The 17352-nt window shown below is 39.5% G+C and overlaps 1 protein-coding gene across 1 annotated transcript in view; it reads left to right on the top strand.

The window, feature by feature from the left end:
- Nucleotides 1–4772: 4772 nt before the first annotated feature.
- The window catches only part of LOC126190653 (RING finger protein 10), a 110195-nt gene continuing 97615 nt past the window's right edge, over nt 4773–17352 (top strand). The window contains exon 1 of the mRNA XM_049931079.1: nt 4773–5142. Coding sequence (XP_049787036.1) covers nt 5052–5142 — 91 coding nt within the window. The 5' untranslated portion in view covers nt 4773–5051. The remainder of the gene's footprint in view (nt 5143–17352) is intronic.

Below are 17352 nucleotides of genomic sequence, written 5' to 3'. Positions count from 1 at the left end.
TTGTAATTGTCAGTTCATTTTCTAACAGTCACTGCTTGTTTCTGAAAATGTGGGGTATTAGGACTTTCAAAAGATCCCTCTGGATGCTGGACAAATGTTTAAAATGTAGGACATGTCTAGGAATTTCTGAACATCTGGTAATTTTATGCTAAATCTACTATTACATCTACGTCTAGTCTGCAAATCACTGTGAAGTGCATGGCAAAGGAAAGGCCCGTTGTACCTGTTATTAGAGTTTCTTCCCATTCCAATCACGTATGGAGTATAGAAAGAGTGATTGTTTGAATGTCTCTGTGTGTGCTGTAATTAATATAATCATGTTCTCAAGATCACAATGTGAGCTATATGTAGGGAGTTGTAGTATATTCCTAGAGTCATCATTTAAAGACGGTTCTTGAAAGTCTCTAAGTAGGCTTTTTTGGGCTATATCTATCTTGAAAGTCTGCATGTTTAGTCTCTTCATCTCTATGACATTCTGCCGTAAGTCAAACAAATCTGCGACCATTTGTGCTACCTTTCTCTTTATATGCTCAATATTCCTTATATAACCTATTTGGTACGCATCCTGCAGACTTGAGCAATATTCTAAAACCAGTCACATGAGTGATTTGAGTACCTCACCAATAAACGTAAGTCTACCATCTGCCTCACCCACAACTGAGCCTGTATCGCCATTCCATTTCATATGCTCACAAAGTGTTACACTCAGGTTGGCCAATTCCACCTGTTACTCGTTTGCTGTAGTTATAGAAGACTATGGTTTTTCGTTTTGAGGAGTGAACATCTGAAGCAAGTGCCCAATGTTTGCACCATTCTGAAATCCTAACAAGATCTGACTGAATATTTATGCAGCTTCTTTCAGACTGTAATTCATTATAGATGACTGTACCATCTTCAAAAAGTCTGATGGCACCATTAATATTGTCCACACTGTCACTAATATACAACATGAAAAGAAAGGTTCCCACACACTTCCCTGGACGCACTCAAAATTACTTCTACATCTGACAATGACTCTCCATCCAAGATCACATGCTGCATCCTTCTTACCAAAAATTTCTAAATCAAGTCAAGACGTTCACTTGATATCTCATATGATTATATCTTCGTCAATAAGCTTCGATATAGCACTGAGTCAAATGCTTTTAGGAAATAAAGAAATACTGCATCTACCTGACCATCTCGATCCCAAGTTTTCAGTACGTCACGTGAGAAAAATGTGATTTGGTTTTACATGATCGATGTTTTCGGGATATATGCTGGATGGCATGAAGGATTGCATTCTGTCTGAGAGACCTCATTCTATTTGAGTTTCAAATATGTTGTAAGATTCTACAACAAATCAATGTCAACGATATTTGACAATAGTTTTGTGGAGCACTTAAAAGAGGAGCTGACTCAGCCACAAATACAAAAAAAAAAAAAATCTCATAGGCATTCCATTGGGCCCAGCACTTTGTTTAGTTTTGACGATTTCAGTAGTTGCTCAACACCAGTGTTGCTAATACTGATTTCACTCATATTTTCAGTGGTACGAGGATTAAATTGGGACACTTCTCCCAGGTTTTCCTTTGTACAGAAACATTTGAAAACAGAGTTAAACATTTCAGCTTTTGCTTTGCTACCCTCAATTTCAGTTCCTGTCCAAATTGCGAGTGACTGGACACTTACTTTGATGACACTAACAGCCTTTACATATAGCCAGAATTTCTTTAGGTTTTGTAAAAGGTCATGTGACAATATTCTGCTATGATAGTCACTGAACACTTCACGCATTGCCCTATTGACAGTCAAACGCATTTTATTGAGGATCTTTCTATCTGTAGTCCCATGGCTTGTGTTACACATATTATGTAGAAGTCTGTGTTTCTTTAGAGGTTTCTTTTACCATGGAGGTCCCTTCCATTCTGAACTTTCTACTGGGCACATACATATCCAGTACATGGTCAGCTATTCTTTTAAATTTGAGCCATAATTACTCTGCATGCCCCTGCATGTGCTGGAAATTTCAAGTTCCGCATTGTGATATGACACTATCGCTTTTTATTTACTTTGCTGATCATCTATATCTTTCTACTTGTTTTAGTTGTCCTTTGTATTTCGGTCATCATTGTTGCCACAGTCGCGTCATGTTCACTGATACCATTTTCCATGTGAACATCCCGAGAGAGGTAAGGTCCATTCGTAGCCATTTGATACAATATACTTCCATCACCAGTGGGATTCTGAAACTATCTGTTCTAAGTAGTTTTCAGAGAAGGCATTTAGTAATGTTTCACAGGATGTCTTATCACACCCACCACTAATAAAACTGTAATTTTCCCAGTTGATAGTTGGATGATGATGCTGTACAAGTTGTACATGCTGTACAAGGACACTGGAGTTTTGTTTAAAGTTTGACACTCATCAGTCTAATGGACGATAGAAGGATCCAGTTACCAATCTGTGCTCATCCCTGATACTGAGTCTTGCCCACACAATCTTACATACAGCTTCAATTTCTATCTAGGTGGATATAAGTTCCTTGACTACTATGAACAAATACACCACCTCCATTTCCCATTAACCTAATCTTTCGATACACACTTAAATTTTCGCCAAAAATCTCACTGTTATCAATTTCAGGTTTCAACCTGCTTTCCGTGACTAGTATTATGTGTGCTTCGATGCACTTTGTTGTGAATGCTTGAGCAGTTAAACACTAGGATGTTAATACTCACACATGTGGAGGCATTTCTTTGGACCTTTCACTGATACTCCTGGGTTTCCTACAGCTATCGTTAACTGGATTCGATGGTGAGTCACCCACATGACACACTGCCAATAACTGCACCAGAGGTAGGAATATAAAACATTCTGACACTAAGACATAACTTTCTGACACTACAAAGTCCGTTCCATTCTGTCAAATATGAGTCCTCGATTGACCACCTGAAGTAGGCAATATGGCTACCTCTGCATAATCCTATTAATACTGTTTTATGTTGAAACTTCACACATTCAATAATATTATAAAACTGTCAATATATTGATCACCTGAGGGCGCTTATTGACACATTGCCAATACTATAAATATTGATGATCAGTATTGATGGACCTCAGAATATTCTCACAATCAGTATTGTCAATACATACTGAACGTATGAGGCCAAATATTGAAGGTCTGATAATGGTGACAGAGCTTCAGTAAACAGCCACGCAGCGTGAGTGCGCAGTGTTTATATTTTAAATTCACCATTGCGTACGGCACATCTCAGATTCAATTTTTAAAGCGTCTTTAGCATAAAAGAATTTTAATAAGCCTATGCAAGGGTAATCATTGTAAATGCCTTTTTAGGATGATTAACGGAGGATTCTCAATGCATTGTTTATTAATTTGAGAATATAGTGCAGATTGTTGTTACACAGCAGTTTTAAAAAGCACTCCCATTTCGAAAAAGGTGTCGTGTATCTACAATGACCTAAGAGGCCTGCTAAATGCATGTCAGTTTCATCGAATTACCACAAAGAGTGAGAAACAAGTTTTACGTTAATTGCCTGGACAGGTCTTAGCCAGGCAGATACAATTGGTTCACAGGTTTCCATAGAATTTCACTAATTGGTCTTGCTGGTATTACACAACTAAACTTCCAGCATTAGAGTGATCTGTCAGTCTTAGACATCTCAAAGTTACTCCTAATCTCTTGACGAACGCGACATGCTCTCTCATTAATACATTTTACTTCTCAGTTTTATCTCGTATCAACATTAATAATTTGCCGTATGATGCAGAAATCTTTGGAAAAAAACTTACGAAACTTTTCGGGTCCGTGATTCTAACTTCAGTCAGTAAATTAACATGCGATCCTTCGCTCCTTTTTTCAACCAGTCTCGGACCCATTTCCTTTTTTTCGTTGTTTTCTATTACCTGGAAGCTACAGATAATATAATTGCAACACACGCTTTCCTTTGGCTGTTCGATACCTTAACCTTCTAAAATCGCGCTGTCAACCGACAATTTTTGTCGATGTTATAGTGTGAAGTCGTTTCAATACATTGCACGTTTGACAAACTAGTATTGTCAAAAAGTACTGAACGTGTGCAGGCCCCTTAAAAGAATACTTGAAAACTCAATTTGTGGGATGGCATGTTAAAAGACGAACTGAAGCATAAACAGTGAGCATGTTGTATGGTTGATTCGTGAATATCATGAATGTTTGCAACATCTGAATGGCGAATAGACCGTCAGTTCTCGACCCCATATACCCGATACACATTAACAATACCGAAAATGTTTTGGGATCCGTCAGTACTGCTCGTCAATATTTATAATATTGACAATACTTAAATATGCGCCCTCAGACGGTCAATATGTCGCGGTTTGACAATAATATTGAACTGTTAGGGCTGGGCAAAATCATGCGTTAAGTGCACTGAAACAGAAAGGACTTTTTCTTTCTCCTTTTTAACATGTTTGGCTTATTAAAAATACGAAACATATCCAAATTTATTATATTGCAAATTGTTATGAGTGCAATAACACATTTGGCCGCTCGTAATATGAAAAAATATAAACAATGGATTAATACGTACCAAACTTTCAAACTCATTTAAGCTTACCAACTATGTTTATCGCCACTTAGCAATTCAAACCGGAAAACGAAAGAAAAAGAGTAAGGATAACGCATGTGTATAGATTGATCTCGTCTAAACGTCACCAATTGGAATATTCTACGATTAACGATGCAAAATGTTTGTCGTCAGTGCTGAAATCAATACCACCTTTCCCTTCATCCGTGACTTTCAGTGTTGGCCGTCGCCATTACAGCGACGACAGTGTTCGTCAAAAGCGCTTTCGTTCATCGTCGTTTTCGGCGACAGGGTTTATCCCTGCTCCCGAAAGGGTTTCGTTTCCTTCGTGTATAAACTTTTAGCATCTTTTGAACCAGTTTTGTGGCACTGGCAAAAGGTTTTATTATTTGTGTAATTTTAATCATGGCTTGCTGAAAAAATGTCGGGCCTGAAATTGTTCGCTGTTTCTCCATGCGGAGATTATTTCTCCACCATCGTAGATGCTAGAGGACTTTACTATGGACAAAAAATCAACTCGTTCAGTACAACCCCCAGTAAAGGGGAATGGTACTGAGGCTAAGAAGAATCAAGGTGAATATTGACTTAACCTGATCATTTTAATGACCTTGGCAAACTGTTATTTGTTGTTCGTGTTATTATGAACGATTGTTTTGACACTGGTTTTTCATTAGCATAGCAAAATAAGTTGTGTGTTGTGAGTTTTAGCAGAATGAACTTATGACTCGCCTTTTAGCACAACAGATGCCGTGTTGCTGGTGTTTTTTTTCCTTTTAATTTAACGATTGCGCAATAGTTTCGGACAAGCTCCTCATTTTTCTTTAGTCATATAATAATTCATGTTGCGAAGTCGTAGTAAATTTGCAATTGAAGGAATATAATGCCTATGGTCATGTTTACGATGTGACCAGAACAGAGAGAACAAAAATTAACTTTGGCACAAGTGCTTATTTTATCTAGTTGCAGAAACACTCGGGAGCGAGAAAGGAGGAATAAAGTTAAGTGTAGAACTTGAATCATCGTAGCCCATAGCTTAAAAATATGAAGTAGACAGTTTTGCTTGTAAAGCTGGAATAAAAAATATTACCTGAAAGGAAACATCAACAATAGAAGTAAACGTTCCGTAATATTATCGAAATAGGCCTACTTGATCATCTAATTGTCCTATGGAGACTGGTAATGAATGTATCTGTTAGCCTAATTGCTGTTGTGTTACAGTGTAAGTGACAGTGTGAAGAATATTTGACAAGTTGCAGCTTTTCACGTAACTCACGTGGAAGTGCCCTTGTCTGTGAAATACTACTCAAATACGGAAAAAGATAACTTAAAGTAATGTAAAAATCAGCTTCTGTCAATTATTTACAGTCACCGTATGAATGGGAATAAAGTTGATTTTTAATTGTATTAAAGGCTCCGTATGATGCTATGTTTTTCAAAGAGAAACTGTACTTTTTTGTGAAGCGACACATTCCATGTCATACCAATTGTAGCCCATGGAACATTAGATTAGATTAGTGCGTGGTTCCCCCCCCCCCCCCCCCCTTCCCTCCCAGGAAATTACCCACTTATTATATCCAAAAATTCATCTAATGAGTAGGAGTTGCCATTAAGAAATTCTTTTAATTTCCTTTTAAATGCTATGTGGCTATCTGTCAGACTTTTGATGCTATTAAGTAAGTGACCAAAGACTTTCGTGGCAGCATAATTTACCCCCTTCTGAGCCAAAGTTAGATTTAACCTTGAGTAGTGAAGATCATCCTTTCGTCTAGTGTTGTAGCCATGTACACTGCTACAGTAAAGATCTGTAGCTCTTTAAATAACTGTCTGCAGGATGATCTTCGATGAGCTCCAGCAATTATTCTGATTACATGCTTTTGTGCTATGAACACTCTTTTACACAATGATGAGTTACCCCAGAATATGATGCCATAGGAAAGCAGAGAATGAAAATAGGCATGGTAAACTAATTTACTCAGATGTATTTCGCCAAAATTTGCAATGACTCTAATAGCATAAGTAGCTGAACTCAAACGTTTCAGCAGATCCTCGGTGTGTTTTTTCCAGTTCAACCCCTCATCAATGCCTACACCTAGAAATTTTGAATATTCTACCATAGCTACAGATTTCTGATCGAAGTCTATATTTATCAATGGTGTCATTCCATTTACTGCGTGGAACTGTATGTACTGTGTTTTGTCAAAGTTTTATGGGAGCCCATTTGCAGAGAGCCATTTAATGATTTTCTGAAGAACATCGTTTACAATTTCACCAGTTAATTCTTGTCTGTTGGGTGTGATAGCTATACTTGTATCATAAAAGTAACTAGCCTAATTAATTATGCGCAAGAATGTACAGTGCAATTCAAAAAACATATCAGAAGAGGGTGTGTGTGCTTAAAAAATCAAAATGACAGGAAGTATTCCAAATTAAAATTAAAAATTGTAGCCAGAGTGAAGTTATAGTATTACTGTTAATTGTTCACCACATGTAAAGTCAAAGATAACACATTTTCTGTATCCTATTACTTAGTTAAGCTTAAAAGTAATCTCATTCTAGTGAAATATCCTGTGCCAGTAGTAACTGACAGTCGATTTTCTACTCTCACTGCTACAGAAAAGATATAAATTAATTACAAAAAATGTAATGGGAGTCCTTTCTTCACTCTTGCTCTTTTAGTTTATTTCCTCAGTTGAATATTTGTAAAGATGATGGGTCAATAGGTGTGTTAAATATAAGTCTTTGGCTAGATACGGAATGTTAATGGCTTCTGTCACATCACCTTTTGGTGAATATACTCAGTTTTAGAACTTTTCCAGTTCATGGTGGGATTACATAGCAACCAGTGATAATGTTTTAAAGAGATAACACACTTTTTATTGGAAAGGTTATATTTATGAAAATTCCTTTACTGGTTAAAGCAGACCACTCACCAAAAAGCAGAAGTGTTGAGTCGTTGATAGGCACACTCAAAAGAAAACTTCACTGGTTAAAGTGATCAAGGATTGAACTTCATTCCAATCCTCCTCCTGTTATCAGGATTTTACACTTCTGGGAGCTGCAACTCACTCCTGTCCCTTAATATAATGAATGATATTCTTTTATAACACACCAGATGAAAAGACGAACTTGCTCTCATTGTTTTTAAAGTGTAAGTACAGATTGCATCTGATGATGTATTTAGCGTAATTTCGAATTTGTCGGCTTTTGTTCACCCAAATCCACAAATGTATTCTCCTCATCATTCTGCTGCCCCCCCCTCTGTGGGAGTCTGTGTTCACCTGTTCTGATCACAAGAAAACGGTTACCAATGTTTCCTTGTTTTCCAGTGCATCTTCTGCCATTTGGTCTGTATAGTAAATCTTCTTTTAGTATTGATTGTTCTTGAGTTCTATTAGTATGTGTGTGTCAGCAATTATCTACTTTCTTTGAGTCTATCTTGTGTTTTAAAAATATACTGTCCCCTGCTCATTGACATTTTTAGATTACCCAGTCTCTTAAAGGCTTTGGCTTAGATGTATTGTGTGCATCAACCTTGCTCCTAAGCCAACCTTTCTTCAGATAACCTGTGTCATAAATTAGTTTCTTCAGTGATTTGATTCAGTGACTCTTCATTAGTTATTTGCTCTACCCAATCATTCTTAAGCATTCTTCTGTAGCATCACGTTTTAAAAGCTTACAGTCTCTTCTTGTCGTCTTATTGTCCATATTTCACTTTCTCATTGTCCATATTTCACTTGTGTACAAGGCTACACTTTCAATATACTTTTTCTGAAAAGACTTTGTAACACTTAAATTTGTGGGTTTTTTATGGTTCAGCTCTACAAAAAAAAATTGGTATAAAATGAAATGGAATAAGTAATCTAATAAAAAGAATAGTTCTCTCTTTCTTGACGCTCCAATAATTTGAAGTAATCATGTTTGAAAAGTGTAATTTTTTGGGTTCTGTCTTACCAAAATTTCTTCCCTAACAATCCCATTGGTGACAGCATCTGGCCAGCAGTATTGTTTGCCTCAAGCCATTCTACAGAAAATTACTGAAACCTGTAAAAATTAAAAGATCTTGAACTGAACATGGTCTTGGTGGAAGGAGACCTCTTCTTATTTTGACCTCAGACACTTATGGAAGTGTATCATTGGGCTTGAGATAGTGTGTAATGAAAATACCCTTCAAAAGAAACCAGCAGTTTTTAAATCACCATGGACCATAGCAACATATTTATCAGTACAGTAATGTTCCACGTAAAAGGCAGATTATGCTATTATGCTAACAAGAAGTACACTATACCTTAAACTGGAATTAAACTAGCACACCAACAGCATTACACAATAAAATGACAAATAATTAATTGTTACATGAATTAATTTCAAAAACAGTCAGAAATTGCTCTAAAGTTCACCAAAATTTATACGCTGTGTGCCATGATCTCCATTGCCTCGGTAAGGCACAGTTAAATTGTGGAATTTATAACTAGGTTTATTCTCTAGTTATAACATAGGAACACTGAAATTTGACATGCTGCATTGTGATAAGAGGCGTCCTTTCTGAAGTTTGACATTGCCTTCCCCCAGAGAGTTGTAGAACGTAATAAAAGATGGCCAGTTTTAATTTGAGTTCCAGTGGAATATGGACCCATTTTTAACACACCTCCACCTTATTGTTGTTTCTAGAGCTTATACACTCACATTACGAAACCAAATATTTTTAGTTTGTATAGAACATGTTCTTTCTAATGATTATAGTTTAAAAGAGATTGCAGAAAACTCCTTTTTTGTAAAAGTTGTCCAAAAATAGCTTAAAAAATCTATCTTTGCACTTTGTTTGTAAACTATTGGAAAGCCGTGATAGGAGAATGGATTTTTATGTTCCAAGACCTTGTGGTGTTAAGGCACTACATGCAATGTTACACGTTTATCCAGCAATTACGTCTGGAGATATAAATTGCTAAACTCCACAAATTCCCCCTCCCTGCCCTGTTCCCCCCCCCCCCCCCCCATGCGAAAATTGCTGTGGGTTTTTTTAATAGCGCAAAATGTAAAAGGCAGCCTAGTTTTGTTTGCTTCAAGAAAATATTGCTGGAGATGTTACCCTCAGACTTGCTTAAAGGTCATGGGTGCTTTGTTGACAGCTGCACTTTGTGGTTAAACAAATGATTACATCTCTGGAAGTATTAAATTAGTGATCGTAAAACTTTACCAATGTTCATTTGGAACATGTGCAGATGTTCATACATAATTTCATCGAAGTCTGTGGTGGTCATGTGGGAACCTCTGGATGCCTTGGCATATATGTAGTACATTTGCACCTTTTATGTTGAAAAATTTATCAAACATTTAGTCTGAAATACACCTCTTGATTTTGATGATGCAATAGGAATCACTTGTGTAGTGCTAATGGCCCTCCTGTCATTTTGTGCTCTAACCACTTCCAACTGTTTCATACAGCACTTTTTCAGTATGGGCATTAAAATATTTTCAGTGATTTTTGTCTCAGATGGAATTTATGGTGTGGTAAGACTGATACATAGCATATCCTGAAGTTCAGGTTGGATTGGAAGGTAACATCTTGTTAGTTGGCGAAGCTAACGAATGTGATTATTAAACTGAAGATGTGGTGTCCAGAACCCAAGATATGGTGTCCTGTAGTGCAGTGCGAGGTCTAGGTTAGGTTGAAAGGTGACAGTTTGGTGGTGAGCTGACAGAGCTAAGGAAAGTGAGACACATGTGGGATGTAGCCCAGTAGTCCAAAATGCAAGGAAACATAATATAGTGTATTAAAGTGGTGTGGTTTCAAAATCTAATGTTGTTTTAATTATATTTATTACAGATAATTTATAGCCTCTCACTCCCCTGCAGTGTTGGACACCAAAATAGACCCGCAGCACTTCCTTGCCTGCCTTAAAAGACAACTGATAGGAGTATTTTTATTTGGTCATGTTATTACCTTTACCAGATGTACCAGTATGAAATGAGTGTTAAAATACAAATGTATCGATAGTGAACATTTGTTGTGAACGAGCTTCGATTTTTTTCTATTGGTATGACATCTGTCAAAGATATTTAGTATACATCAAGAGTCATGAAACAAACATCATCATATGTTTTCATCGTGTTAACAATGTCGAATTTTGTACCAGAAAGTGATGATTTGCAGAAAGCATTTTAATTTTTTGTTTTCATTTGAAAAAAAGTGCTGCAGAGTCGCATCAAATGCTTGTTGAGGCTTATGGTGATCATACTCTATCAGAAGCAACATGCAAAAGATGGTTTCAACGGTTCAGAAATAATGATTTTGATGTAAGAAATGAAGAACGTGGAAGACCACCAAAAAAGTTCTAAGACGCCGAATTGTAAGCAATGTTGGATGAAGATGATACTTTGAATCAGAAGCGAATGGCAGCAATGCTGAATGTTGCACAACAAACAATTTCTGACCATGGGAAGATCCAAAAGTGTGGAAAATGGGTGCCATGTGAATTGAATGAAAGACAGATGGAAAACTGAAAAACCATTTGTCCAATTTTGCTTCAAAGACATGAAAGAGAATCAATTTTGCATCGAATTGTTACTGGCGATGAAAATAGGATTTATTTTAAGAATCCTAAATGGGAAAAATCATGGGTTAATCCGGGACAACCATAAACATCGACTGCAAAACCAGATCGATTCGGCAAGAAGACAATGCTCTGTGTTTGATGGGATCAGAAAGGTGTGGTGTATCATGAACTTCTAAAACCCAGTGAAACTGTGAATACTAATTGCTACAGACAACAAATGATCAATTTGAACTATGCATTGATCAAAAAAGACCAGAATGTGCCAGAAGACATGGCAAAGTAATTTTTTACATGACAATGCACCTGCACACAAAGAAAAACTGGTTCAGGATACAATCAAAACACTTGGCTGGGAGCTGTTACCCCACCCGCCGTATTCACCAGACTCGGCCCCTTCAGACTACCATTTGTTTTCATCAATGGGACACGCATTGGCTGAGGAACACTTAGATTCCTACGAAGAAGTCGAAAATTGGGTGTCCGATAGGTTTGCTTCAAAAGACGAACATTTCTATTGGCGTGGTGTCCACTAATTGCCAAAAAGGTAGTCAAAATGTATAGAAAGCAATGGTCAGTACTTTGAATAAAATGTTTTTACTTTTCAATTCAAAATTAGTGTTTCACAATAAAAAAAGCCCGCTCATTTCATACCGGTACACCTGGTAAATTCTGGTCCCCAAGTTGGGTTTGACCTTCACTTTCCAAATTTTACAGAAGTGCGGGCCATAAACTGTGCACTGTTACGGATCTACCTCTGCATCCAGAACCCAGCGTAACAGCAGGTTTGTTATTGTGGGGTTGTCACATACCCTCTGTGGCAGCCCCCTGACAACACAGGGATCGCACTGCCGGTGTCTGGGCTGTAACCTTCCAGTGTCAGTCAAGGAGTAGGTGCCTGTCAGCTTCTGGGTATCGGCACTCCGTGCAGTGGTGGGTGTGCCAGATAGCCTTTGCCTTGGCGGTGTGGCGCCCACAGGGAGGGCCTGTGATCAGAGTGAACGGCAGGTGATCTGCAATGAAACGGATCAAACTTAACAGTGGCCATGTCAGCACAGCCATCTCATCAGTCAGGAACAGTGATTTTAATGCAGAGGTTTACAGTCGTGTGGCATTTCAGTCTATGACCATGTCTCAAGATGAGAGCCATTCAACGAGAAATAGAAGTGTACAATTTGCCAAGTTCTTGGTTGGTTCCCGAACTGACAGCCATTGTTTTTCACTGAAAATATTGAAGATCGGTTTGGGGGGGGGGGGAATGAGGAATGGCTCTTTGTTGACCAGTCGCATGCCAATCAGTCGTGGGCACTTCAGGGCTGTGTAAAGATAGGAGATACACCAGTAACCGTTTCTCATAACAAGTTCGATAGAATTCAGGGTGATGAAGAGCTGCATACTAATCTGGTGTGGCTGGCGTGGTGTCCAGTTTGTTTACCGCATCGAGAAGAGACCCAAAGGTAATAGAATGGACAGTGGAGCTTTTATACTGGCCTTCCAATGGCAAAATTTTGCCTGGAAGTTTAAGGTTATGGTTTTTAGATGTGGTGTCAGGTCTAATTTTCCTCCTTCGATGAGATATTTTAGGTGCCAAAGGTTCGGACACACATGCTCCCTCTGTTCTAATGATGCTGTCGGGCACATCCCATGAAGGCAGTCCTTGTGACCAACGCCCTCAATGTGTTAACTATCTGGAACTATACCCTCATTGGTCACCACAATGCTTAGTGTTCAAGAGAAAGAAGAAAATTTAAGAGAATAAGACTTGACTGCTTGTCTAATCAAGATTCAAAGAAAAAGTTTGAAAGACTTAATCTGATTTACATGGTCACAAATTTTGTCACTTTAGTGAGCTTATACATCATGCGATATGGTCTCGCACCTACACTTTGTCGTATTCCAGGGCCTGCCTCGCGGTTGGAGGAGGGAATGACAACTCCCACCCCCTCCTCCCCACCCCCACCCCTGTAGCAGCAGTGGTTCCACACCATCTGTGCAGCCAGAGATGCCTAGTCATCCTCTGTTGTCATCAGTGATGAGGACACCTGTCAAGGTGCCCCCTCTCAAAGACAGGGACCAGCTGCCATAGGCTGGGGGCTGAAGAAAAGTATGGTCTTCTTCACTCTATGAACATAAAATTGGGAAATATTAACAGAAATCTGAGTCTCACAGAGATAGGAAGGATAAGCAGAAAGATAAACTTCTTCCTGAGGCTTCAGATGTTCTGCTCCCTGCCCCTGCAAAGGTTGAGCCTGTGCACCTTGACGATGTCTTACACAATCAGGCAGCCTGCAAGCTGTTAGCAAAGTAATCACACCCATCTTTCCATTCGCCATTTTCTCGGACCTGACTCCATTTCTCCTTCAATGGAACTGTAACGGCCACTATCGCCACCTGACAGATTTCCGTCATTTACTGGCTACTTATTTTGTAATTGGCATAGCACTTCAACAAACGCGGTTTACGGCGACACGTCTCCCTGCTCTGAAAACCTACAAACCCTACTGTACCTATTGTGTTAGTGTCAAGAATGTGTCCAGTTTTGTTCATTCCCTCGTAAGCTCTTTTTCAGATGCCCCTTACCACTGAACTAGAGGCCATGGCCATTAGCGTCTACCCGTTAATTTTAACGACAATCCAAATGTATGTTTCCCATTAGCACAAGCTGTTAAAAGTTAATGGAATAGTTACACCTCTTCCCTTCCTCTTACTGGGGACTTTAATGCCCACAGTTGAGTGCGGGGTGGCGACAGTGTCTCGCAGAGGCCGGGTACTAAACACCTCCTTCCAGAATTGGATGTCTGCATACTCAACACTGGAGCTGCAACACATTTCAGTGCGGCCTGCAGAACGTACTCAAGTGTTGATCTCACAGTTTGCAGCCTATCTTACCCCTGATTCAGTCCATGGTGATCTTTGACAGCGACCATTTTCCTATTATTCTCTCCCTGTCCACTCAGACATATGGGACATGTTCCACTTTGGGCTCCTCGGGAAATTGACTGGCAGGCTTTCTCCTCCAAAGCCACTTTTGCAGTCAGTCATGCGTCGGATATCAACGGAATGGTACAGAATACTATTGATACTGTTATTCCTGCTGCCACAGCAATGATGTCATCTGGCTCATTCCAATGGCTGTCGGTGCCATGATGGTCTTCAGATACAGCAGTGGCTATCTGGGAGGGCTGCAGGGGCTTCAGTGGCATGGGCACCATTCCTCTAAGGATAATTTAATAACATTCCAGAGACTTTGGACGAAATCACAATTTTTAATAAAGAATAGGGAGCAGAAATGTTGGGAGCAACATTTCATCAGTGCGATCCCGTACCCCCCTTTGTTCCAAATATGAACTAAACTCTGCTGCATATACAGCCAGCAACCATCCACTACAAACCACCCACAGCGGTTCCTGGCATGCGTGTCAATGGTAACATGTGCACTGATCCTGTTTTACTTGCCGGATGTTTTGCGGCACACTTCACTAGTGTGTCCACTTACAGTAGTTACCATCCTCATTTCCTGACCCAGAATCACCTCACTGAGTGCAGCCCATTATCCTACCATGCACACGGTTCTCTGTCATACAACGTCCCTTTTGGCAAATGAGTTTTGCAGCACTTTGGCATATGTCAGGATATGGTTCCCAGGCCCAACAAAATTCACAACCAAATGCTGAAATATCTTCGTGCCGACAGCATGAAACATATTCTTGGGCTTTTTCATATTGGCAGGAAGGTATTATTATTCCTGTCCTGAAACTGGGTAAGGACCCACATATTTTAAAGAACTAGGCCTACCAGCCAATCTCTCTGATAAATGGGTTATGTAAAATCAGTTGTGTAAGCTATCCAAACTTATGGTCAACTGCCGTCTTTTTTGGCTTTCAGTCTTTCCGTTCCACCACAGATCATCTGGTTCACCTGGAATCTGCAGTGTGCATTGTCAACATCTGATTGCTGTGTTCTTTGACTTGCAGAATGCATAAGATACCACCTGGCAACATCACATACTATCTACACTGCATGTTTGGGTTTCTGGGGTAGTTCACTCATTTTTATCCAGAATTTCCTGTCTCTCAGACTACTTCAGGTCCAGATAGTTTACTCTCAGCAACCAATGTATACAGGAAACTGGAGTCCCTCAGGGATCGGTCCTGAGTGTAACGCTGTTTGCTATCGCCATCAGTGGCATCGTAAATGCAGTGGGCCCAACAGTCTCTCTGTCACAGTACAAATGTGTTTGCCTGTATTATGCCTTTGCTTCACTGCGCATTGCTGAGTGCCAAAGTCAGGGGACTGTGTGGAGAGTCCATGACTGGGCCCTGAACCACGACTATCAATTTTCCCCTGCAAAATCATGAGTTACACATTTTTGTTGACTCTAGACTTTGCGCCTGCACCCAGAAATTTATCTCGGTGACAAGGTTCCTGAAGTAGTTGATACTTCCAATTCTTAATTTATTTGGCCACAAGCTATCTTGGCTGCTGCATGTCTGCTGGCTCAAGGCAACCTATCGTGTTACTACTACTGTCCGCCCTTTTTTGAACTCGTTGACTTGCTTATATACGAGGCAAATCCCCACGGTTTTGATTGATTTTTCCTTTTTGTATGTGTTTCTCTCATGAATTGGAGGGATTGTGACCCAGTAGTTTAGCCCCGTGGACACACAGTTGTCATCGGCAATCTTATAGCCACATGGCATTTGCCATTAGATTGCACAGTGGATGTGGCTGCGAGCACACAGCCTTTAGATGACTGCTGTCACAGCAGGCTCTCAGATGGTTGCAAAGCAGGATGAAAAAACAAACATATTACAAATTAGTGAAAAGATATTTACCCTACCCACCGTATAGCGGAAAGGCACAACAGATTAACATTGGAGATAGGCAACAAACCTTGCCACATTCCCTTCTCAACTACCACCTCAGTTTCATATCCTTAAACAAGAGTAACTGCAGTCCAGTTTGTGTGCATGTTGGGGTTAAATTTCTCTCATTGTATTTTATTCCTGCTACCTTCAGAATTTAAAAGTGTGTGTTCCACTCAGCATTGCCAAAAGATTTTTCTAAATCCACAAATGCTATAAATGTAGGTTCGCCTATCTCAACCTCTAGCTATCATCTTTAGAATTGAAGTTACTACATTCTTCTTGAAGTCTTGAGATATTTTGCATGTTTTGTATGTGTTGAACAGCAGGTGGACTAGTACTGTCACGAAGTGAATTTTAAAATTTTTCAGCGAGTTGAGTCTATGAAGAAATTTCAGGCTTGCTTCCATTCGTCAGCAACTACATCAGTATTACGACTGTGCACCTGCCAGTCACCCTCAGGTGAGCTTTCAAATACTTGTGAAGACATCCTCTGTTCTGCAATATACAGTGCACTGTGAGTATTCTGGCATGCGTCACAATCATGTTGACAGGCAGATAACACTACCCAGTTGCACCACCATCAGCGATGGAACTACGTACTCAGCCGTCCTCCGCATTACTGCTTGCCATGGCTGTCGGTGCACTCTGTTGTCTTTGGTTAGCGGAAATCGTGGAGCTGACAGGATTTCTTGTATAATCCAGTTGGTAGATGCTGTAGTGGTTCGTCAGATTTTCCGCCATGCATATTTCTATGGGTTCTTTAATAATGGTGTTTCAAAAAACTGTTGTTGTGGCCAAAACTGTTTTACCATGCTCCATTGATTGTCCAGTGGAGGTGCAACGTTTGGCAATAAGACTTATTTGGTTTGCAAAAGGTGACTGCTGCATTGATTTGCAGTACAATGTTCTTTCACAGTGCATATGGTCTGGCCTATACAAGCCATAACATACTGGCAAGGTATTTTTTAAATCCCATTTTTCCACAGTAACATAGTTTCCTTTACTTACCCCAGCAGTTGGCAAACTTAGATGGTGGGCGGAAAACTACTTTCATCTGAAAATTATAGATGATTCTGGCTGTTTTAAACAAAATATTACCAACAAAGGGACAAAAAGCTAGAGATTTTGTTGGCATCCTTTCCTCTTTTTGGTTTTTACCAGACACAGCCTTGTTAATCTTTCGGGCAGAGTAGCCATTCTCCTTAAACACTGTCTTTCGGTTGTGAACTCTTACCAAACCATCTGGATACTGTATGAGCTCTCTGTAAAAGTTTTTTAAAGCACACTCATAATTTGCGGTGGGTGATGACAACTCGATGATTATAAATGTGTGGGCTTTCTAGAAACTGAATTCCGCACAGAGC

This window comes from Schistocerca cancellata, chromosome 1, assembly GCF_023864275.1.
Source record: "Schistocerca cancellata isolate TAMUIC-IGC-003103 chromosome 1, iqSchCanc2.1, whole genome shotgun sequence".
NCBI classification, from domain to species: domain Eukaryota; kingdom Metazoa; phylum Arthropoda; class Insecta; order Orthoptera; family Acrididae; genus Schistocerca; species Schistocerca cancellata.
This window is presented reverse-complemented; position numbering and strand designations above follow the sequence as displayed.